The sequence below is a fragment of the Asterias rubens genome, chromosome 5, assembly GCF_902459465.1.
Source record: "Asterias rubens chromosome 5, eAstRub1.3, whole genome shotgun sequence".
NCBI lineage: Eukaryota > Metazoa > Echinodermata > Asteroidea > Forcipulatida > Asteriidae > Asterias > Asterias rubens.
The window spans coordinates 17,960,433-17,985,739 of NC_047066.1; the positions used below are offsets into that span (position 1 = coordinate 17,960,433).

At 39.0% G+C, this 25,307-nt stretch overlaps 2 protein-coding genes across 2 annotated transcripts in view; both read right to left on the bottom strand.

Moving 5' to 3' along the window:
- Positions 1 to 14,357, bottom strand: LOC117290897 (serine/threonine-protein phosphatase 4 catalytic subunit). The gene is made up of 10 exons (XM_033772467.1): positions 14,047 to 14,357; positions 10,267 to 10,303; positions 9,196 to 9,267; positions 7,502 to 7,604; positions 7,195 to 7,296; positions 6,498 to 6,671; positions 4,535 to 4,661; positions 3,072 to 3,261; positions 1,888 to 1,966; positions 1 to 669 (listed from the first exon to the last, which is right to left on the bottom strand). Exons 1-10 carry the CDS (start codon positions 14,156 to 14,158, stop codon positions 619 to 621), a joined length of 1,047 nt encoding a protein of 348 aa, XP_033628358.1. The 5' UTR covers positions 14,159 to 14,357; the 3' UTR covers positions 1 to 618.
- A 4,431-nt stretch (positions 14,358 to 18,788) lies between these two features.
- Positions 18,789 to 25,307, bottom strand: part of LOC117290433 (carboxypeptidase D-like) — a 34,204-nt gene continuing 27,685 nt past the window's right edge. The window contains exons 18-24 of the mRNA XM_033771845.1: positions 25,029 to 25,224; positions 24,297 to 24,438; positions 22,956 to 23,105; positions 22,298 to 22,423; positions 21,555 to 21,619; positions 20,257 to 20,686; positions 18,789 to 19,371 (exon numbers count right to left, since the gene is read on the bottom strand). Of these exons, the coding sequence (XP_033627736.1) occupies positions 19,112 to 19,371; positions 20,257 to 20,686; positions 21,555 to 21,619; positions 22,298 to 22,423; positions 22,956 to 23,105; positions 24,297 to 24,438; positions 25,029 to 25,224 (1,369 nt within the window). The 3' untranslated portion in view covers positions 18,789 to 19,111. The remainder of the gene's footprint in view (positions 19,372 to 20,256; positions 20,687 to 21,554; positions 21,620 to 22,297; positions 22,424 to 22,955; positions 23,106 to 24,296; positions 24,439 to 25,028; positions 25,225 to 25,307) is intronic.

Genomic DNA, 25,307 nt, shown 5'->3' on the forward strand with positions numbered 1-25,307 from the left:
TTTTATTGAGTATTATCGTAGCGTCATAGTCACGGCTCGAAATCGTATTTGCTACGCCCAAATCGTGTGTGTTGGTATCTCTGACATGTACAAGCTATTCTTGAACTTAAGGTTTACAAACTATTTTAGTGGTAAAATTGTACAAATTTTTTAAACATGTCACGTTTCGTCTTGTACGAAAAATGTTTGTACAATTTTGTTTTTGCCTCGTCTTATGCCTTAAATCCTGCATTTACTGGCTTGTTCCATAAAGTTTGTTTTTATAAACATGGAGTTCACTCAACTGTCGCTGGTCCTTGGGGTGTCGATTGTACAGAGTCTCTCATTGGTCAGTTATGCATTGATGTTATTGTACAATGTCTCTAATTGGTTGGGTGGCCATGTACCTTGTCTCTCATTGGTTGGTTGAATATACCGGCGTCACTGTACAGCGTCTCACATTGGTCAATTCTATGGACTTCTTTGTCTGTTGATTGTCCACTGCCGTCATTGTCTGGAGTCTCTCATTGGTTGGTTGATCAATGATATCATAATACGGACTCACTCATTGGCTGTTTATCCTGTTGTCATACCTACGATTGGCAATGGTCTTGTTTGATTGGTCGGTGCTCGTGGCTCTTATAAAAAGTAGTCTGGTACTGGTTTCTTGGCTGGCATTCCTCGAACCTCCTGTAAATGTACACATAGAAGCCAGTTTGTCACTGTCACTGTCTTAAAAGCAGTGGGATGAACGCTATTAGTAATTACTCAAAATAATTCTTAGCATAAAACCTTACTTGGTAACGAGTAATGGAGAGTTGTTGACAGTATAAAACATTGCGAGAAATGGCTCCCTCTGAAGTAATGTAGTTTGCGAGAAAGAAGTAATTTTCCATGAATTTGATTTTGAGACCTCAGATTAGATTTTGAGGTTCCGAAATCAAGCATCTGAAAGCACGAAACTTCGTGTGACAAGGGTGTTTTTATTATCTAGCAACCTCGACAACCAATTGAGTTAAATTTCCACAGGTTTGTTATTTTGTGCATATGTCCAATGCCTTTAAAGGCAAAGCATACCTTTGGGGACATCGCTTGGTAAGGGAAGTTATTTAAGTATTTAAGTATTAGGTATATAAGTACATCAGCTTTTGGTAGCATGAAGCATTTTGAGAAACATTTCTCTTCAAAGTAATGTGGTTATGGAAAATTATATCAGTTTTTAATTTGAATCTGAGAAGTGTTACTGCACTAACGTTTCTCAGATTGTGTACTCCTATTGGGATTACACATGTAACATGTATTCTTCCTGCATGGACATAACCGCCCCGGATTTTTGGCTATATCTAAAAAAAAAATGGGCACCTTTCGAAATGAAATTTTTACATGTTAGTTTTTTTGTATATCTACATAAGGTTTCATAGATAAGTAAATACTCCAAAATTAGATGACGACAGAAACTTATTTGGTAGGAAGCACTGCGGCTTTTGATAGTATAATTTTTTTTTTCAGAAAGTATTCCCTTTGAAGTAATACGGTTTGGATCATTTTATTTTGATTAGCATCTGAGAAACATTTACTGTATGAATCAATTTCTGAGGGTCAGGGTTTGGTCGTATAGGCTTTGGCCAGAGATGTGTTTCACACTGTCACCTCATTAAACCTGGGTGGATTAAACACTGTAATCAGTCGCAAGTTTAAAAGTGAATTTTATTGTATCTTTCTTGATAATTCTGCCTATACATCAGACCCTCCATTGAAGTAAAAGTAGTTACACTAATGTACTTTTCCCCAACAGTTTACACATTGATAAGATTGGCATGTACACTATATGCATAGTTGGTTTAGCTTTACGGTAACAAGTCCATAAAAACCAGGCAAATATTCCGGAGGATATTGAGTCAACCTCACCTGTGGTGCTGCCTCAAATATTGTAAAATCTCTTTGTAAATGTTCATCTAATTCCAGTATTGCTGCCACATTACCACATCTGGGAGGAAAAACACAAAGTTAAGTATTTGCACATTATGAATAATTAACAAAAATCACTGGGTATCATTGGACCCCTTAAGGCAGTGGACACTATTGGTAATTACTCAAAATAATTATTAGCATAAAACCTTACTTGTAAACGAGTAACGGGGAGCTGTTGATAGTATAAAACATTGTGACTAATGGCTCCCCCTAAAGGTCTCAAAATCAAGCATCTGAAAGCACACAACTTCGTGTGACAAGGGTGTTTTTTCTTTCATAGTTATCTCGCAACTTCGACGACCAATTGAGCTCAGGTTTGTTATTTTATGCATATGTTGAGTTACACCAAGTGAGAAGACTGGTTTTTGACAATTACCAATAGTGTCCAGTGTCTTTTTAAAAATGTGTCAAATTTGATAGTATCCTGTGTCCTAATGAACCAGGACCAAGATTAGACAGATGTGAAAATTCCTGATAAATTACTGCGCTGCAGCATCGTCTAAACTTTTAAAAGGTGCTACATAAAAAGGTCTCATAAAATTGAAAGAAACTTGTCTTATAAACTCTTCAGTTTGTTCAAGCGCCTTAAGTAACCTTATTGGTAGATATGTGTGCTATAAAAGCATTATATCAAAGCGTTACAGGACAGCGTTATATCATTGGGAATCAAGGATTAGGAATGACTGGAATGGTGAAAGGTTTAGAACCCTACAAATTTCCCGCTTTCAAAATTTCCCATAAAGTCTGCGTCTGAAATAGCCTCTCCTAGTCAAACTCCTACAGCCTGGCTTCAACACATGGGCGGGATTCTGACGCCTAGAAACCAGAGCTGAGGGCAAGTGGGGTTTGTCCGCCATGAGAGACAATCCACCAAACCCGGGCAGGAGGGGCTCAAAACCTGGGAAGACAGTAGTAGATGAAAACTCTGATCTCAACCACCCATATCGGGAGACGATTTGCGGCCACCTGACCCAAGTACTACTATTGCAATTTAAAAGAGTCGGGCTCGAGATGCTGCATGGCCTTGACTTGATTGATTGATAAGCATTATTATTTAAGACTATAAACAAGTAAATTGAAACAGCTATTGATCAAAGCCTAAAAACAACCTAATCACCTACCTATAGCAGTAATTTGGCGCTGACCAAACGGTTAGTACAGTTTCATTAAAATGCCACTTGTATCCTTCAATGACTAGTTGATGGGCTCTGCAGATCATGTCAATGTTATTGACTGTGTTAAACTGCTGCACAACGTCGCTTCCAAACAGGTAGCCTGCACCTCGAGGGCTCACTCCCCATCCTTGGGTATCTAAGGACAAACAATGGCAAGAACAGAAACTTTTTAGGTTCAAGGAATACTCTTGACTGTGGTAAGGCCAAACAAAATAATATGTGTGTTTCCTATTACATTGGCCAAAAAATTAGGAAAACACATTTTATGTTGTTGAATTATTTTATTGCTTCAAAACTTAGGGTAGGAACGAATGTTAAAAATATTTTTGCCCTTGCATGTAAATTTCCAGTAAATACCACGATGTCCAAGTTCGACTCGAAAATCTCTTAAAATGACACAGAAAATAAGCCCCAAAAAGCAATCGTTCCGACGAAAGCAGATTTCACACCTGTATTTGTTACTTTGCGTGCGAGAATAAAATACAAGAAACATTGAACACTAGAGGTCGTTTTGGAACAATGCAATAGACCTTATCGCAAATACCGGGGCGCGCGCGTAAAGCTTGGAATTAGGTGCATTGTGGTCTTGCTGGTATCAAAATTTGATCCATATCTATCCCACAATGCACCTCATTCAGAGTCTGCGCTTGCGCATTGGTATTTGCGAAAAGGTCTATAGAGTGAGATAAAACGCCCTCTATTGGTAAAATCTACGCGAACCGGCAATAAACGCATTGAGACAAGACTCGACGTGTCAGGCGGCGCAAAAGCGAGGGCGTAGCATAGCCCGTCGGCGTACATCGCTCAATCAACATCTGTTGTGCAATCTCAAGATTGAGCAGCGCAATTAACAGATTGCTAGCATTACGAACTCGCTCGTGTAAATGCATGCAGCGACCTCCCAACACACGCTACATGTCTTCCGTCCGTCGTTGCAATACTAGTACTTGATCATTCAACCACGGATCAACGTCTTTTCTCGTAAGAAAATGTGTATTTTCTAATGCTTTATTTTAAATGTGAAAACATTTTAGAAAAAAGGAAAAATTAAATGTAAAAACGTTAAAATCGTGCGGTATTTTGTCATATGGGGAGTGGGATCGGGGTTGTTTCATTTTATTTTGTCTGTAAATGCATAAAATTCCATAGGGTCGGCGTGTTTTTCTAGGGTCGGTCCGGTAACCGGAAACACACTTATTATTTTGTTTGGCCTAAGTTGTATGGGACTGCAAAGCACCTATTTTATTTTCTTGGTAAAGGAAGATATGGCTTAACTTCTATTTTAAGGATTTACACACAGAAAATTGTCCAGGACACAGGTACAAAGGCCAGGGGTGAACAGAAAAGCACAATGATCTAGCTGGCTAGTGGTAACCAAAGGAAGACAAATATACTGCACTCATTTTTACCTTCAGGGTCGGACCATAGCAGATCGCACATTGGCCCGTCATGTGGAACTTCCTGCTTCCTGTCGATCACGCGGATCTGATCTAATGTGTTGATAGAGGGCGACAAACCACCATGTACGCAGAAAATCTAGGGATATGGAACAAGTTATAATAATCATCTTTTAAATACATGATACAATTATGCTCAAACATGTAATCACTGGTGTTTATCAATGTAGAAAATAGTTTAAAACAAAATATTTACACACAAGTGTCTGGGAAATTTAATCAAACACAACATCAAATTTCAGTATAAATATGACCTTACAGTAAATAAATTATTGAACAGATTAAAGGATTAAAAATAGTAACTATTCAACTAGCAACAAAAATAAAATTTGAAGTGGAGAACAAAATAAATTTGCAAAGAGAGAATAAATAACACATGACAAATAATATGACATCAACCAAGTATGCCCAAAACACTTTTAGCATACTTTGTCTAGTAGTCTATAAAGCTCAGGCACCTCTGATACATCACAGGCCTGGGCAATGAAGGCAATTGCCTCCATGCCCCGGCCGTTGCCTCCATGCCCTTGAAATGTTCCAGTACAAATTGACATAAAGGTGCCCTTTACAAAGGAGAAAATGTCATGGTGCCCTGGCCTTTCAAGAACAAAGCATCAGCCCTGGGGTCGATTTCACAAAGAGTGCTAACTTAGGACTAGTCCTAGGAGATATACAAATTGCATGGATAGTCCTAAGTTAGGACGAGTAACTGGTCCTAACTCCAGATAAGACTTGTCCTAACTCTTTGTGAAATCCACCCCAGATACTTCTTATAGTTAGGAACAGGGCTTGGAATAGACCTCATGCACATGACGTCATTTCAGTAGGGCGCCATCACCTAGAGGTCAAAAGGAGGTTGTTCATTGGCCAATCATGTGTGCCGCGCGCACAAATCCGATTGTTTCGTCACCGTTTTTCCACTAAGATGGCCGCTGGATGACGTCAATGCATAAGGTCTATTGAAACTGGAACGCAGGCCCTAGGCCAGTGATTGTAGCATAATGCAAGTAAACTCATGACTGGGCAAATCAAACAAAAACTAGACATTAGGTGTTTGTGAACAAACACAAAGCTGTGCCGTGTTCTTTGGCTTGGATTATGTGTTAAAATGACCAAGGAGTCCATAATTGAAAAAAGTTTGGAAAATGTTGTACAGTGTCTTGAGTTATTAAGTAGAGGTCAACATGGGGTCACAGTAACCTAAGGCTAATCTCCAACGCCCAAGGAGTCTCTAACTGAAAAAAGTTTGAAAATCTGTTGCATAGTTTTTGAGATATGTTCCCACTTCCCAGGGGCCCCGCGACTTTTTTACCCCATGGTTAGCCCAGCGCACTTTCGACTTTGTCCCCTTTTACAGGGTTCCGGGTGCACAATTCAAGAATACCTCTGGGTTTTACCACTTACCCTTACTCTAGAGCAAGGGAGGCTATTCCCAGGGGTATGATATTTGTTGGGGCAGACCAAGGGTGAAGTGATCACAGTGTTAAAGGGCTGGCCATTATTCAACCCCAGGCAGTGGACACTATTGGTAAACACTCAAAATATTTACTAGCATAAAACCTTTCTTGTGGACGAGTAATGGGGTGAGGTTGATGGTATAAAACATTGTGAGAAACGGCTTCCTCTGAAGCAATGTAGTTTTCGAGAAAGAAGTAATTTTCCATGAATTTGATTTCGAGACCTCAGATTTAGAACTTGAGGTCTCAAAATCAACCATCTAAACGCACACAACTTCGTGTGACAAGGGCGTTTTCTTCTTTCATTATTATCTCGCAACTTTGATGACCGATTGAGCTCAAATTTTCACAGGTTTGTTATTTTATGCATATTGTTGAGATACACCAACTGTGAAGGCTAGTCTTTGACAATTACCAATAGTGTCCATTGCCTTTAACTGTGAGTAGAGTTGACTTACTTTTCCGTCTATGATGGCAGATAAACTGAGATAGTCAAAGATTTCTGTACAGTATCTCCAGACAGTGATGGAGCCATATTTCCTTAAACACTCATCGTAAAAACCATAGACTTGCGTGATCTGCCGGCTCTCATGATTCCCTCGGATCAGTGTGATTCGATCTGGGTACCGTACCTGTTAGTTACCAGATAAGACAAAGGATTTGATTAAGTCTACTCTGGCCATGTTGATAATAATAAAGAGTTGAAGCAAATGTAGCTAATGATCTGGTTTTACTGGGGGAAAGAACTTGACTACACTGTTAGTTTTAATTCAAATTTTTACTTCTGAATATCTTTCAACTAAATCATTAATGCCAAGATACATTAGTTAAAACTAACGTGCCTCCGAGGCTTGATTGCAAGGGCCAAGTTCGCGCAAGGACTATTGTTGACCATAGTTCAATTGCGTTAGCCCAAACTCTTTATAGTTAACGGTATTCGGACCACGTTAGTCATGGCAGCGTGTGGGGCACTTTTAATTGTGTGTGTGACCACCCTATCATGCGATCTTTATGTGCTGGTGGATGCCTAAAAATTACACAAATCGCCGGACCTCTGCTTTAATTATGACCTACGTATTAGGAAAAAGTATATTTTCTCAACTAAAAATGGTGATAACCTAAACACAGTTTCAGCATTGAACCAAATAATCTCACCTTTAACGCTAATAGAAGAAGAAACGTTTCAACACTGTAAAAACCTCTATCCACAAAGTCACCCATGAACAAGTAGTTGGTGTCAGGAACATCACCCCCAACCTTAACAAGGGAAAGAAAAGCACACCTTCGCTTAGCATAGGAAAATAGCACTAAGCAGAAACACATGTCGATGTGACGGTAAAAACAAATTAAATGACTCATACCCTTAATTATTTCGCTAACCCAAAGTTTTTTTATAGCAAAATTTGTACACTTCAAGGTATTGTATACTACAAAATCGGATAGCAGTTTTTTCAATCATTACCTTAAATAATTCTTTTAAGTCGTAGAATTGGCCATGGATGTCTCCACATACTGTTACTGGTGAGTCCACCCTCTGGACATTGCTCTCTTCAATTAAAATCTCCCTGTGGTAAAAGAACAGCAAATATCACATCAAGTTGTATCAAAGATTATGGTTTGAGCACTTCCTATCAAATATGCTATAATTTAGGCATGTGGGCAATTCCATGGTCAGTCACATTTCTTGATCTCGGTGCTAGTAGTTCTATGTGAGATATTCTTTCCACTAAGTTTATAGACTGATTTGTTCTTGAGACCCAAGGCTTTGAATTGATAATATTATAAATATTGTGGGCTTTGTGCTCTGGATGTTATAATGTTGTAAAAAGCGGTCAGTTGCATTACACAAAAAGGACATGGTAGAAAATACACTAGTCACAATTCATTAGTTTCTTTTAAGTAAAAAAATTGCGAAAGTTTTGCTACATGTCGTCAGCGTTTTCACGACGTAGCACGCGCTGCTCTACAGCAAAAATTAACAATCAGAGAAAACGGCCTCTGAAATTGAACACTTTTTAGAAAGCCGCTTTCCTTCAAAACTTTGAAATATTTCCATTTAAATTTATCAATGTAAATATTTGATGACTTGAACTTAAAAATAAGTCTTATTTTGACTCATTTGCAAAATTGATTATGAAACTAGACACAAGAAAAGTTCTGTGCTAGAAAAAAAAAAAGTGTGAAATATGTCTTTTTGCGTTTTCACAAAGTAACACTCACCTATACTTCAACATAGCATTTTGTGTTACTTTATGAAATTAGGTCAGCCCGCGCGTTCACACAAGTTGCGTGCTACTTCATGAAAGCGTTTTACCTCACTCTGACTTGAGTGCGTGCCGTGCATTACAATGGTAAAACAGAGAGGTCGGGTGCAACTTCGTGAAAACAAAAAATGCCACGAGGCAAAAGTTTAAAACACTCATTAGCTCAATAAAAAAAAAATCCTTAAGCACGTAGCATGCTACTTCATGAAAACGCTGACGATGTAACACACAACCATAATACATGAGTATCAACGGTCAGCAACTTAAACTTTTAGGTATACATGGCAAAACCATGGTCAGTCGCATTGCGGTCAGTCACATTACAGTTTGTCCAGTCAATTTAGCTCAGCTTACATGGAACCTATAATATTAACAACCAAAAATAAATTTATTTCATAATGTTAGCTATAACTTCAAGGTGGAAAGAAGGTTGTGACAAAAATTTGACTTTGTTTGTGTCATGTCCGCAATTATAGATAAGTGCTTGCTCAGGGACACAAGTGTCACGACCGGGACTCGAACCCACACTCTGCTGAACAGAAGCAACAGAGCTTGTGTTCTGTGCTCTTATCCACTCAGCCATGACACCCTACCTGGGCCCAATTTCATAGCGCTGCTTAGCGGCCGATTTTGTGCTTACTTTGCAATTTCTATTTCATAGCGCTGCTAACTGTAAGCACACGAAAAGGCATGCTAACCTTCTGGTGCTTACTGCACGAAAATAAATGACGTCACAATGCAAATCCACGGTAAACACGCAATATGGCTGCCCAATTTTTCTGCTAACCAGTAAAAACGCTAAGGCTTAGCAGTTTTTTCGGCAACAGTAAGCACGCAAACTTGCTTACTGTTAAGCAGCGCTATAAAATTGGGTCCTGGACTTTAAACTCACCTTGCTTTTGCACACAGTGCTTTGACTTCACTTTCTTTGATTATTTCACATTTTCTGAGCTGTTCTATTTGCCTGAAAAGAAAAAGAGTGGAACTGTTTAATCATTGAACTGTAATAATAAAAACTAATAATAATTTGGGAGGCTAATCATCCTTAGCTGTAGCTGAGAAGCTTAATTGAGAAGGACGCGGCTACAACATGTTCGAGCTGCAGGCATTTGGCAGCCTACCGCATCAACCCACGACCACAAAAACATTCAGAGATTGTAAGTTCTTGATTGTTCTGGGGAGAGGAAAACCAAAGGGCCCAGAGAAAAAACGGCTAGCGAGCCGTGCAAGCCGTGTTAGCACAGCCAGTTGGGCTGAAATCACGGGCGAAATTTTGATGCACGGCTTGGGTGAAGCCGTGTTGTCTAAGAATTTCAGTGAATAATTAGGCCTACTGTACTCTATTCTTTTGTTTGGTTTATGGAAAAGTTTGGCAGAGTATCCACACGGTCGACCAAAAAAAGCTTTTACTAAAGCTATTAAAATAGTAAATTTGACAAGACAAGATATTTGCTAGTTTTAATTTGGCCACGATCCGAATCGGTGCATTGGATAGAACGATTGTTACTCTCACAATGGCCTTAGCCGGGTATCAAACCAGGGCTGCATTGGGGACAGGCAAGCACTTTACACACAAGCCACGCATAGTTTGAGCCATATACAAAATTGGTGGCTGTGCTTCGGTACCTTAGTAAAGTATCAGGACAGATTTAATGAAAATAGGAACTTAGCTTCGACATGCTAAACAATACGGGATACAAAACTAAGACGAAAAATAACACTGCCAAAATTAGTTCAGGCCTGGCATTTCATCTCTGAGAGGACATGGCCATTTTCATTTTGCAATAAGGCACTTCCATTGGAAAATTTGAAAGTCAATGGGAAACTTTTGAAAGGGCACCAATGCCAAGACCAGGGCAACGAAGGCCATGTGCCCCGTGACCTTTGTGAATGTCTAGGCCTCTAAGTTACAGGAATATAATCAAATAAGCAAATAAAAATCTTTTGGCTTCTTAGTACTTACCTATCTAGATCACTACAGTCCCCCATATTTACAGCAGCTTTAAAGACACAGAGAAAGAAATTGGTATTAAGATATTATGAAAATAATTAGACATTAGTTTTATATTAAGTAGGATTTGAAACTTTGCATGGTGGAAATACGATATGGAAAGGTTTGCGGCAACACCATGTAATGACTATCTTTAAATGAGTTGGGGTGGTTCTGAAAAGAACCGTTGGTAACAACTCGACCGTTCGATCAGTATGCGTTGATTGCTTCTGGAGACAGCTGAAGACGATCAGCTTTCAGCTTTTTCCAGAAGACGATCAAAGCATACTGATCGAACGGCCGAGTTGAAACCAACAGTTCTTTTCAGAACCACCCCAACTCATTTAAAGATAGTCATTACATGGTGTTGCCGCAAACCTTTCCATATCGTATTTCCATATTGATTGTCAGCTTCCATTTTATTGCAAAGAACACAAATAAACGCCAATCTCAGTTAGGCCAAGTAAAAAAAAAACATGTTTCGCGTCCCCGCCCGCTTCCTTTTTACAGGCCGCCTCCTTTTTTTTTTTTTTTTTTTTTTTTTTTTTTGTATGCACATTTTTTTTATTTAATTTTTTTATATTTTTAAATAGGGTTATTTTAAATGATCTCAGCAAAAACAATCTGAATGTCTTGTCTGAATGCCTCGACTAAATTGTTTCATTTATGTTATGTGTATTTCAGCAGTAGAAAAAACAATGGATATTTGACATTTTAACAAATAATGGCGGCCATCTTGAAATAAAAAATAAAAAATAAGAAGCCCCTCTTCTTCCTTTTTTTGAAAAACCCGGACGTGAAACATGTTTTTTTTTTTACTCGGCCTTATAATACTTGGAAGAAACACCTACATGTAGGCACAGACACTATAAAAGCGGTCACGATGCGCCAGAAAATGAACAGTGACTAGTGAGCAGAAAATTGCCCTTTTAAAAAAATATTTTTTAATTTCACTCAACAAAAAGGCAATACAACTTACAAGCATTATGAATGTATATTGAGTGTGTGGGGAAAAGTTTTGATTGTGTAGTACAAAGGAAACTTCAGTTATTGATGGCTATTAAACAGTCGTGAAACTTCTAACGCAGGGCACCCTAATATATGAGGAAATTGTATATTTGTAAAGTTCCACTTTACAAATCAATGACCATGACTGAGGAAAGACCAGGGGGCATAGATGCAATCATCTTCGTTGCCTCCGTGAGGTACCAGTATTAAGCAGCGCTCATACTTCCTGCGGATGCGATTGAGATACGAATGTTGACGATACATTCGCAACGAATAATCTGCAGCAGTTCAACTCAGCTAATTTCACTTGCGAATATCGCTGCAAAAGGAGGGTTGTGACGTCAAATTCACGTCACATTCGCTTTGTTTTCGCATTTCATCACTTCCAAAATCGACATGGGCAATTCACCATTTCACTGCTTTTTGACATCAAGAGAAACCAACTAAAACGTCTCCAGCGTCTACAAAACATCGCTGACAGACTAGTTTCTCTCACCAGTAAATACTCCCACATCACTCCTGTATTACAGGATCTCCACTGGCTGCCAATATCACACAGGATTCAGTACAAACTTGCTCTATTCATTTTCAAAATTCTTCACAACAATGCCCCAGAATACCTCATCAACCTCATCCACCCATACACCTCAGCACACACCGGACTGCGATCTAATCAGCCCAGAACTTCCACTCTTTGGGGCAATAGGTCATTTTCTGTGGCATCAGCCCGGGTGTGGAATCAACTCCCACTGACTGTCAAATCATCTCCATCCATCACAACATTCAAGACAAACTTAAAATCTCACCTGTTCAAACAAGCATACTCACACAATCCTCAGTCCTAATTTGTCTTTCTCTCCTCAAGCGCCATGAGCGCCTTCCTGAAGCGGATACCGGCGCTCTATTAAGTGTTCTTTATTATTATTATTATTTGCAGGAAGTATGAACCGGGCTTTACGGAAAATGCTGAATCCACTACATCCAACAATGTAATGCAATGTAAGGATAACTTTCCATATGGCGCCACCACTTTTTCACTAATTTTTACAAAAAGGGATATATCAATCAGGTAAATTAGATATTATATCCTCTGCTTACCAGTTTTCACGCTATTATGCCTTTTTTTTTGAATTGGGAAAAAAATAATGATGCCATATATCAACCGAGGCCCTAATTATCTTCATTTGTTAATATGAAGTATGCAAACATGTATTAAAACTTGATGGACATTGAAATGTTCACACCACACACCGATCTTCAATGACTTCAACTGGCCCCATTTGTTTTGAGTTTTTCCTGTTTTCACGGCAAACGAGAAAGTATGGTTTCCCGGTGAAGCCATACATGGAAGAAACATCTGCAGTGACTACAAGTGTTCTTTGAGACTCTATGTATGACTGTATAGCCAGAAGTTGCCTTCATTTTATTCAAAATATTTTTGTATTAAATTTTTTAAATTACCATGGTAACTTGCAAAAAAATTTAAAAAATAAAAAAATATATAAAAATTGTGAATAATTACTGGCTTCCAAATCTGATTTTTAAAAAAAAATTTTGTATATGTTTTTTTCTTAATATTTATAATAAAGCGTATAAATAAACAGTGATAATTGAATCAACGAGCTGATGTGTAAATTTTAATATTAATAATAGTATTGATACCAGGGTTACAAAATAAAAATCTCCAAAAATATTCGAAAATGATATAAGGCACATGGCTTCTTTAAGCCTCGGTATTTTTATTCAAGAATGCTCAGCAAAACATTCAGTCACATGATTTTGATCATCATGAATTGTGAATTGAAATAGCGTTTGATGAAACTTTTTCGGTGAGCAAATATTTTTATATGGCCTCAACATTATGACATATTTTTGTACCTTGTAGAAATGCCTAAAATACCAAACTTTTTGCATTTACAAGTGCAAATGACTAGTGGAGCCTTCTGTGTTTCTAAAGAGACTCTTTGCTTGGCAAATAAAACCACACAATTTTTATCTAGGGACTATTTACATCGCGCACAGAGAGGTAAAAGATTTGCCACGATTTTAGGGACACCTTGAAAACAGGACCTCCTACGATATTATTTTATTTCGAATGAAAAAGTGGTGGTGCCATACGGAAACTTATCCCAATGTAACTGTAAAGAATGTCAGTCAGCAATGTGACTAGCATACTGTGTACTGTGTAACCCTCTAACCTGAAAAGTAATAACTAAATTAGACATGATGACTTCTGTTGCAGTGCAGTGCTGGTGCAACTTTTCAGTTTTTTTACTCAACATAAAAAACAAACCAACTCCTTCTCAATAAATTAATCAACTGGGTAATTATAAATAAGGAACTATATTTTGGTTGTAATGAATGAATTATTGGTGGTCGGGTCTTCTCTCAACATCTGTTGACATGCACACTGTATTATTTATTGTTATTTAGACTTGGACTTTTTAGAGTGTAGTTTTGTGGTGCACACTAATAAAAGACCGCACTAAATTTGCATAGCATTGTCACTTTATGTGCGATTGGATAACGTGCGTTAACACGCATGAATTGTGTCGGAACGTTTTACGACAGCGTCGTGGCCAAACATTCACGCAAATTATTTCATTTTTCATGATGGTCAACAAAAAGAGGTACACCAGAGAGAATAGAGAGAAGTTCGTTAAACTATTTATAATTCTCAAGTTTGAAATAAACGAGTACATGGGTAGAAACAAATCATTCAAAAATTGTAGAAATTTAACTTACATCTTTTCAGGATGGTCTCGGTGTGTAAAATATAACGTAAAAACAAATGGTGGCGCCCTTTCATTTTATGACGCATTTTTTTCTTTTTTTCGCACATGCAACATGTTTGCATTATTTTTATACCGAGTAGATTGTGATAAGTTAGTTTGAAGAAATGTTTATGAAAAAAAGAAATGAGTTTGTGTCAATAATTATTCAAATTTGAACAAATTACTAATTTGAAGTAACAAAAGCCTACTGACTAAGATGGGTCACAAAAAGTGCCCACCTTCGTGTGAAAACTGAGCACAATCTACACTGGATAAAAACAACAGCAACATAAAATAGCCGTCGTGGCACTATGCGCTGACGACGAGGGGGAGGGGCGGGGTGAAGGTGGAGGGGGGGGGGCAAAATAAAAAGAAAATATTGTTTTATTGTTTTACTTTAAGGGAGAGGGAACAGATATGAGACCAGAAGTAGGGGCAGATGGTTTATTAAAGGTATGTGGGGCAACTAAACCCAACTGACAGCCTAAATAATTATAGATTTGCTAGCCCCCCCTAAAAAAACGTATAATAAATAAATAAAATAATCATGGAGGAAAAATTAGTCCTCCATGAATTAATTAACTAATAAATTACTAAAAACATATTAATAAAAAAAAGAAAACAAAAAATAACAATACAAAAATTAACAAAATAAATGAAAATTAAACAACCAAATCATCTAATTCAATCAACAAAAATAAATAAATGCAACAAAAGTAAATCAAATAATCAACAAACTAAATCACAATAAAAAAAATCAATAACCGGTAATTAACCAGTCAGTTAAACAAAATTGAATCAACAAAAGATTAGAAAAAAGAAAAAGAAAAAAAAGAAGAAAAAAAAAAAGGAAAGTAAATGACAAGAAAATGCTTTGCACCAACTCTTCGCTTTAATCAAAGTACTTGTTGACAACAAAAACAATACGCAACAACAAAATAACAAATGCTTGTATTTTAAGGGCAGGAAATTCATAAATAAAAGTACAATGTTATTAAAACTACTGTGGAACGGATAAAAATGCAATAATTGGAATAAATTTAAATTTTCTGACAGAAATAAAATATTGGTTGTGGAATAGAAAAGGATTTCAAAGTTGCATTATGGAAAAAGACATTGCTGAACTTTCATATTGTTTGAATCTGTTTGCTTTTATCTTAAAGGAACATTACACAATTGTTTTTTGCTAACAATACAGTTGCTGGCAGTGTAAGCACTTTATGTAATCCACCATATACACAAACTGACAAACCTGTAGAAGCTTGAGACCAATTGGCCATCTGTGAAAATAGTGAAAACCCGATTACACTTTTTGCATGACATCGATTCAAAAACAAAATGAAAATAAAATGCTCACTGGGAGCTATAAACTCCAACAAGGAATTAAGTTTAATTTATTTCTCATCAAATATGACATTTCAGACAGAGAATATTTCAAGGGATGTTTTCTACTATCATCATCATTAGACTGTGTAAGTTTTATGTATTATCTGTGATGTTGTACGATTTTGTTTGCTTTCCAATTCTGTTATGTTCCTATAAATAAAAATGCTTAGAAACTGCAGGATTGTGACTTATGGGATGTATTTTTGAGAGGTTTCAAAGGTGCAGGTATGTTTTGCAGGCTTTGGAAGACAAGTAAAACTATAATAGTTTAAAAAATCTACAAAATATTGGAAAATAATCTCATAACAACTTCTTGAAAATGATGATATGCTACTGAAACAGGAATACTTTAAAAGTAGCTAATGCTCCAAGTGGTTGGAATGTCGATGCTGACCATAGTGCGCATTTTCCAACAACACCTTTTCGCAAATACCCATTGCGCAAGCGCTGACTGTTAAATGAGGAGCTTTGTGGTCTAGTTATGGATCTTAATTTGATTCCCAGCTAGACCACAATAGACCTTTTCGCAAATACCATTGCGCAAGCGCAGACTGTTGAATGAGGTGCATTGTGGGATAGATACGGAACAAATATGGACACCAGCTAGACCACAATGCACCTAATTCCATGCTTTACACACGTGCCCGAGTATTTGCAAAAAGGTCTATGGCTTTCAAGACTTGATAAGTCTTCTGCCACCTAGTGTCAGAAAAGTGTCCAATTGGGAAAAAAATTCCCAAACTGAACTAAAACAAAACAATAATCTTCACAAATGAGAACTGCATAAATAGCAAGATTGTAAAATAAAAAATGGAGCGTGTATTGAAGTCAAGTTCTTCACATAAAAAATCTATTCTTTGGTTCATTTTCTCGGCTATCTATACAGGGTCTAGGCGTTAAAGAAAATAGCAAAAGTAAATATTCCTACTTTGCTAAAAAAAAAAAGGGGGGGGGGGGAGGGGAGAGAGTATTTAACCCTTTACTCTGAGCAAGTTCGAGTGTGCACATTTAGTCCACCAGTGGTCGACCACAGACTAGCAATGCACATGCGCAGTGACGTACTCACCCGGACGACTCGTTTGGTAGTCTACTCAACCTTCTACCTTTTCGCTAAAGTTTCAGTGGTTCCCTTCTGCGCTAAACACATGTTAGAATGGAACATGATGTTGGGACCAGTGAAGAAACCATGGGCTCGAGGCTGGTTCCAAATGGTCGACCACAGAGGTCAACCAATTGTCGACCAGCCTGGGTTCGCGTCAAAATGGTCAACCTTTAGTTAACCATTGTGCACACTCGAACTTGCTCTCTGTTAACACCATTAATGAACTCACAAGTTCCTTAAAGAGGCAGTACTTAACTTTGCTGACAATTGTAACTTTCAAATATATTTAAATTATATTAATATATTTACACAATATAAACGGTAAATTGTACTATATTATATATCAAATAATAAGATCGAATATAAACAGTTACAGTTATGGAGCATTGTGTACCAAACACAAAATACTAAATACCCAATACTCTAAATTCTGGACGAAATGAAAATAACTTTAAAATTGTACGAAGACAGTTGTTTTTGGAATGCTTCCATTGATGTCTGACTCCCTGTGCCTTTTTGAAAGAAAGGATATAAAGACATTCCTGGAGCCAGTCTAATTTTCATCACAACCCTGTTTAGCGGTGAGGTATATACCATTTCCAATATGGCCAGCAAGTGATAGGATTGTGTTTTGATGAAACAAGCATGGAATTTGGTAGCAATGGCAGCCATTTTGAAAATCTGCAATGGCCCTATACCATGGTACTTTTTTATAAGGGTAGTTTATTCGCCCCTTGCACGGTCAGCCATTTTGGTGTACAGCCTCAAGTTTTGGACATCAGTGAATAGAAGCATTATATAACTTGATATTGTCATGGCAATGTAATGAGGCTGTCATCTAGATAATACATAAATACAATACAAATGAAGCATGTAGTCGAGGCTCTACGCGCAAAATGCTGAATTCCATGCTTGTATTATCAAAGGCACAATTTCCCCACATACATGACATATTTACCCTTTTTACCCAACTACACAATTTTCAAGAGTTGTTATAACAAAATTTGGTTCGAATCTATGCATACAGTTTGGCAGTTTTAATTTGCACCAAACATTTCAAATGCATTGTTGAAACTCTGACTTGAGCCACTAATCAAATTAATAAATACACACTTGCGCAAGAAAGTATAAAAACTCATCAGAGTTCAAATTAAATCTAAGAACTATAAATAATTCACACAGAAAATGATACTGTAGGTTGAATGGTGAATGTCGTGCAGACATAACCTGACATTACGGTGACTCTAGTGAAGATGTGTGAAAAGTGAGTCTATTGAACCCTTGCACGCACCCAAGCACGTAACACGCGGCGACTGTGCCACGCTCACCATTTTGGTGGTCAATAAGTTTACGTGTAAATACTGCTGCCTAAAATGTGCATTTCACTGAATAACGCACATTGATATTGCCCAACAAAATGGCGCATCCAAGATTTTTCTGATGACGTCAGGTGAATTGGGTCAGCTGCGTAATATTTTTTATATTTTCTATAATGAAATGTAGTTCATTTAGTTAAAGAAAAGCTACCAGCCCCACAGATATGATAAAGTGAACTGTTTTCCACAGTTCTATTTTACATGGCAGCATACTTCATCAACTACAATGAAGGATACGACCGATTTGTGATACGACCAATTGGTGATAAAACCGATTGGTGATACGACCAATTAGTGATACAACCAGTTGGTGATACTACCAGTCGGTGATACGACTAATTGGTGATACGACTGATTAGCGTTTAAATGTGAAACACCATTCGGAGTGTGGTCAAAAGAAGGCAAGACACTTGTGTCCTTGGGCAAGACACGTTAACTATAATTCCTTCTCTGCACCCAGGAGTAAATGTGAGGACAAAGGTGGTTCTTGCGATTGATTTAGCTTTGTGCGCTATGTTCTTGTGTTGTGTAACGCATGTTAAAGAACCCAGTGCACTTATCGAAAAGAGAAGGGGTTCGCCCCGGTGTTCCTGGCTGTGGCTGCCGTATGCACCGTCGCACCTTGTAAACCCTTATAAGGTGCTAAATAATTGGGTCTCAGAGTTTATCACTGCAATAACCTATCTTTCTGAAAGGTTGTATATACTCAGCGCCTTGAGTTCCTTGTTTGGTAGATACGTGCGCTATATAAGACTTTGATATTATTGTACATGGCAGTATAGGCTCCATGGGAGCTGAGATGGTTTAAAGAATGAATTACAATAATGGCCCAATGACCAGGGTTCTATAAGCCTTTTTTTTAAAATGGTGGTCACTACGGGATTGCACTGTTAGGTTTGGGTTGATATGATCAGATTTACCCCAACCTAATAGTGTCATAGTTTGTGTCCGCCATACCTCAAAATGGCGTATAGTGTTTGAGTGCCAGGAGCGTCGCTGCATGGCAGATTTGAGCACTGTACAAGAAGCAAATAATAGTATTATTATACTTGGCTCCATCATAGTTAATCTATAATTAGTGTTCATCCTCACAAAGTGGCTGGTGGCGGCCACGTCTTTGGAGAACCTTTCCGAATGCGAATTGATTTTCCAGTCTCTGAGCAGCCATGGCGTCAGTGTGAACTGTTCCTAGTGAACATAGTTTCATCATCGCTGGCGGAGTCTAAGAAGTCGTGATACTCAACATTATTCAAGAGTGGATGCTTGGAGGAATTGTTGAAGCCTTTCAGAGCGATCCGATCCTCGTATTCTTCCTGGTACATCTTCTCTCCGTCCAGACGATAGAAGCCTTGTTTCCGACGACCCGTTGATGGAGTGTGGCAGATTCGGATGAGACATAACATGGTTAGGATGAGAAGCAACACTCCAACGACTGAATAAAAGAAGAAGAAAATAAATATTATTAATACTGGGTGCGTTCGTTTAGCTTCCCTGGGTCGGCCCCGATCTGCCCCCGGTGCGTTCGAACAGCTCTGACGTCCTTCCAGGGGCTCACCTGGGGCAGCCCCCGGTGCTGTGCTTGTGGAGTGGGTCACTTGGGGGCTGGCCCCAGGTGTAGGACGTCAATACGACAGCGGTGAGTGATCGTTCGTTTAGGGAAGCTAAACGAAAGCACCCTATATCAAGCAGTAGGTGAAAGTCGCCCTCTATTGACGATACTGTGTGGTGAGTTTCACCCTGGGCAGATATTTTCGCACCAGCGATGCGCTGGCCGAATGTCACGGAATATCAGACATGCAACTTTCTAATCCCAGACAGAGGAAATGGCCAATCACACTTAACTTTTGAACAGTGTTTTTCAGTTTTCTATGGCAGTGTTTAGCAGAAAAAGAAGAGGAAATCAGCTGACCAGCTGAAAAGTTGCATGCCTGTAGTATTAACAACAGGCATTTTTTTAAAAGCGTTTACACACTGCATCAAATCCCCTTTCTTTTGATTGGTCTTAAAGGGAAGGTATACATTTGGTAATCACTCTTAAAACTACTGTCAATAAAAACTTTGAGTTAGAAACCTGCGGCAGCTTTTGATAGTAATCAAGCATTTTGAGAAACATTTCACCTCAAAGTTATGTGGTTATATGTAAAAAGATATCAGTTTTTATGCCCCCAAATTTGAATCTGAGAAGTGTTACTGTCAGTGATGTTTCTCAGACTGTGTATTCCAATTATGGATCATTTTCTTTGATGACCTTAATGAGGGAACCGATTTGGGTTCGTGTCATCGTATGCAAGGGTTCTATGAGAAAGTTTGAGTTTACCTGTAACTGTGATAAATATCAATGGCGGCAGACCTAGAATCTCCTTTTTTGCTTCCATCTCAAAATCCACCAGCACCGCTTCATCAGCCATCTCCTTGCTTATAGACAGTTCCCGAGTCTGGGTCCCAGACCCCTCAGCCTCTACAGTCAGTGTATAGGTCCCCGGTAGAAGCAGTAGGTGAAAGTCTCCCTCTATTGACGATACTGTGTGGTGAGTTTTACCCTGGGCGGATATTTTCGCGCCAGCGATCGGTTGGCCGCGGATGTCACGCACGAAGCCTTTGATGCCTCGATGGGCTTCTTTAAGCATCTCTAGGAGAGAACTGCGATGCTCGTTCCACAGTGGCTGCAGCTGCGACTGCTTCGGATACTTGCAGCAACCTACTGCTACAGCAATCTCCAAACAGTTTGCAAAATCATAGTTGTAATCCTACAAGAAAGAAATTATGATAAAGTGCTTAAATAGAACCATTTTATATTTTTGTTTACCCCAGGAACTATACACTCAGTACTTTCCCCAGTTAAGTTAAGACGAGTTAAGACTAGACTAGTCTTAACTCTTTGTGAAATCCTCCCAAGGACCTTAAAAAAGATTTCTCCTTTCTTGTTGTGGCCAGACAAACTCAGTTATACATGTACCCAGCCTGATATATGGCAGACGTTTTCACCATGGGCGCAGTATTATACAAATACAAGGTTTTGAGGTCCACTCAAACAAAATGTAAAGATAAATGTCCTGCGTCTGCATTTCTCGTACTAATTTTTTATTCTCTTTGTGTTATTTTCCCCAGTGACGTTTATACAGATATGAATAGGTGATCACCTGGCTACCGCTTCCCAGGTTATATCGTCAACTTTGGGTGTGATCCCTGGCTACACAGCAGTTAACGGTTGTATGGCTTCTGACTGGCACCCCGAACAAAGATGGTGACTAATCGGCAGACCGCCAACATAGGGCTAGATAGCTCAGTTGGTAGAGCGCCGGCACGTTAATCCGGAAGTCGTTGGTTCGAATCCCACTCTAGTCAATTCTTTGTTCAACCCCAAAAATCACTTCAAAATTTACCCAGTTAACGGTTGTATGGCTTCTGACTGGCACCCCCGAACAAAGATGTTGACTTATCGGGAGACCACCAACATAGGGCTAGATAGCTCAGTTGGTAGAGCACCGGTATGTAATCCGGAAGTCGTTGGTTCAAATCCCGCTCCAGTAAATTTGTTGTTGTTTAAAACCTACCCAGTCAGTTTCCCTTGTGGTTTATTTTACTACTTGATAGAAATGAACGGTCTCTAAATACCTGCATACTACCAGCATAGCTTTCCCAAGCTGCTCCGTTCACTATACCATCCTCAAACTCAGTGGCTGTCAAAAAAATACACAAAAACACAACAAAGATGATGATGATGATTTAGAATGCACAAAATTCGGATAATTGGACTTTCACTCCACTACTACTTGTATGGAAACACTGCAGACCTAAATTATGGGTGCGTTCGTTTAGCTTCCCTGGGTCGACCCCGGTCTGCCCCCGGAGCGTTAAAATAGCTTTGACGTCATTCCAGGGGCTCAAATTAAAAGTTCACAGATTTACAAATAACCTACAGGGTTTACAGAAGGTAATGGTGAAAGACTTCCCTTGAAATATTATTTCTGAAATGTTGTTCCATGAAATGCTTTACTTTCTGAGAAATCATTAAAACAATTATCAATTCTCGATTTCGAGAATAACAGATTTATTTTAAACACATGTCATGACACGGCGAAACGTACGGAAACACGGGTGGGTTTTCCCGTTATTTTCTCCCGACATCGATGACCAATTGAGCCTAAATTTTCATAGGTTTGTTATTTTGTATATAAGTTGTGATACACGAAGTGTGAGCCTTTGGACAATACTATTTACCGATGTTGTGCAATTGCTTTAAACCTTTATAAACTACTACAGTCATGGCATAGAGTCTCACAGTAACCATTAACCTATGGAAAATAAGTTTGCTGACAGATCAGAAAGTAAACTTGAGAATCTCAAAATATTCTTACCAATATCGTTGGGGCACGATGGTTTTCCTAAATGCATTGTTGGGTGTAGTTTTGCATACTTCCTTGCAAGGTGAACAAATATGTCGTCATCTGGAGTTGGGTTGGGTAGATTTCTTCCAGCATAAGCTAAACAACATGGAAGTAAGAGATTATTTATTTTATTCACAGGACTAGGGGAAAGTACTGAGTATACAGTGCTAACACACATAAAAACCAAAATTAATATTGTTTATCCCCGATGCAAATTTAACATCTCTTACAACATTGCAATACCCGCTGCCAAAACATAGGATTCATCTGCCTCTAGCTACCGGGCAACCTCGGTAGTTTAGTTGGTAAGACACTGCTCTAGAATTGCAAGGGTCGTGGGTTCGAATCCCACCCGAGTAACATGCCTGTGATATTTTTTTTTATACAGGACTCGGGAAATTACTGAGTAAACAGTGTTAACACACATCAGTGTATGGGTAAAAACCAAAATGAATAAGAAGTCATTAAATAAATTCATCTTTAAGACACTCCTCGGGCGTGAAAAGCGCTATATAAAAACGGTCTATTCATATTATTTTGCATTGCTAGAGCAGATGTCTTCAGCGAAATCAGCGGTTATCTCGATAGGATTCACACCAAGAACCCATGGATTATTCAACCCACTTACCCCGGTGGGTGCTTCTTGTGTAAGGGTATCTGACCACTAGTGTGCCACCATATAGGGCCACTGACAGAGTGAACGGTCTACTCTGCAACCAGCCAATCACAACCCTCGTTTCTGGCTGGAGGTCGGCGTCGCTCCTGTTTACTGCCACACCTATAGCATAAAATGAAAAATTATTTAGACATGTGCATCAGACCCATCTTCTGATGATAAAGTCTTCTGATGATAAAGTCATCAGAGGGGGGACGGAGGGGGGCGGAGCGCCGCTGGCCCCCACGAGCCACCTCTCCGACGAGTGTAACGCTCGTGGGGGACGAAGCGCCGCTGGCCCCCACGAGCCACCTCTCCGACGAGTGCCTCCGACTGATAAAGTCATCAGAGGGTAGGTTCGAATCCCGGTCATCACACTTGTGTACTTGTGCTTATTTAACTGACCAAATTATCTTGTGAGGCATAACAAATGCAAACTGGGTGCAGTGTATAGAGCAGTGGCATATTATAAGTTATCACACAAGCGCGAGTGGCATACGGCAACAAAAACCAGCGCGTCTGCGTTCCATATCCAACATGGCCGATGGCTGAGTTGGATATGGGACGCACACGCGCTGTATTTGTCCATATTCCACGAGTGTGCTTGCGATAACGAATATCTTCACACCTCATATAAGTCAACCTCATAAATAAACATTTCACGCGCAGAGTTTAGAATGTAATTTTTACACTGACCGTATACGGAGCGTGACGCATTGACACTCACAATACGCAGAGTGCATGTAAAAACATGTAGGTTATCACACTCTTATTATCACACTCTGGTTCGAGCATCTGACTGTAAGGTTTGTGCGTACGTGAAGATAAGTATTAAATAATAATAATAATAATAATAATTTGGGGGGCTAATCGTCCTTACTCGCAGATAAGAGCTGAATTGCGAAGGACGCGGCTACAACGTGTTCGAGAAGCAGGCATGCAAGGGCGCATTCAGCTGCCAGCCACATCAACCCATTATGACCACGGAGCACAGCCAAGATCGAAAGTGTTTGATTTTTTCCCGAGGGAGGAAAACCTGATTGTCTGGAAAACCCTCGTGGCACAGCAGAGAACCAACGCACAACTCAACTCACATATGGCCCCGACCGGGAATCGAACCGGGGTCACCTTGGTGAGAGGCGAGCGCTTTTACACACAAGCCAACCGTGCCACCACTATTTTTTACAGTAGCAAGATTTGATCAATGTGAAAATTCCTTAAAAATTCCAGTTTGCAAAAGCCAATTTTGTGTATTTATTTCAAATTTTTGTTGCTTGGATTTGTTTTAATAGATTGTCTGGCGACTAGACTTACTTGGGAAGTCTTGTTCCAGGTCTACATCTTGCGAGTTCCTTGCCCCTTTGTCACCAGAGCAGGTTCCCTCGGAACCCCACACAGTCTCACTCCCATCTGGGTTCATATTGGCTAGAATGTGGATGTGGGTATTGTCAATCATCTGTGGGGTTGTACACAAAATAAAAAAACGATTTAATGCATTAATAAAAACAACAAGAACAGTCAATATATATTTGGTTTGCGGTAACACCATGTGTGTATCTACTTGCCAGGCAGAGTTTGTTCTTAGGGAACTGTCTTTCTTCTACTAACCGCGGAGTAGATTTATCGGTTGTTCAGGAGACTTCTCAGTTCTGAAAAGAACTGTCCTGCTTCGTTCATAGACGAAAAGGTTTTTCTAGACATTAAAACAGAGTTCTTCTTTGTTTTTAAATATCTAAACGCTTAAATTCTTCAAGATATGGAAATGAAAATATCCTAATGATGTAGACAGTTTTCTTGGTAGAAGGAGATAAGCAGAGATCATGCCAGCCAACTACGCAACTATAGAAATTAGTTTGGGGCAGTTTTCTCGGTAGAGTTTTTGGCAGTGGATCGTTGACAACCCTATATAAACTCCAAAGGAGAAGCAGATGTCATGCACAAAACCAGCTATCCTAAAAAATTGTTTTTTCAGACACCCAAGTTTCTTGCTCAAAGAGCTGGGCAAACTCCTACTGCAAGAAAAAAAAAGCCATAACAAAGCCTTACCTGTGTAATAGCGTCATCGTTTCCATAGCTATGCAACAAATAATGAGCAAATGCCAGTAGTATTTCCCGTCCCACTGGTTCGTTGCCATGGATATTAGCAACTAATTTAACTTCTGGTTTGCCCGGAGTGTGCTGACCAGGATTCTTGCTGATCTCTAGAGCCCAGAGTTGACGAAACTTGGCTGACTGTCCGATGCTGCCAAGAGGAAGAGGAGAAAAAAGGGAAAAAACTAGATTTTACTAACTAATAGGTTATCGGTTAGTACAAAGAGTACGTGT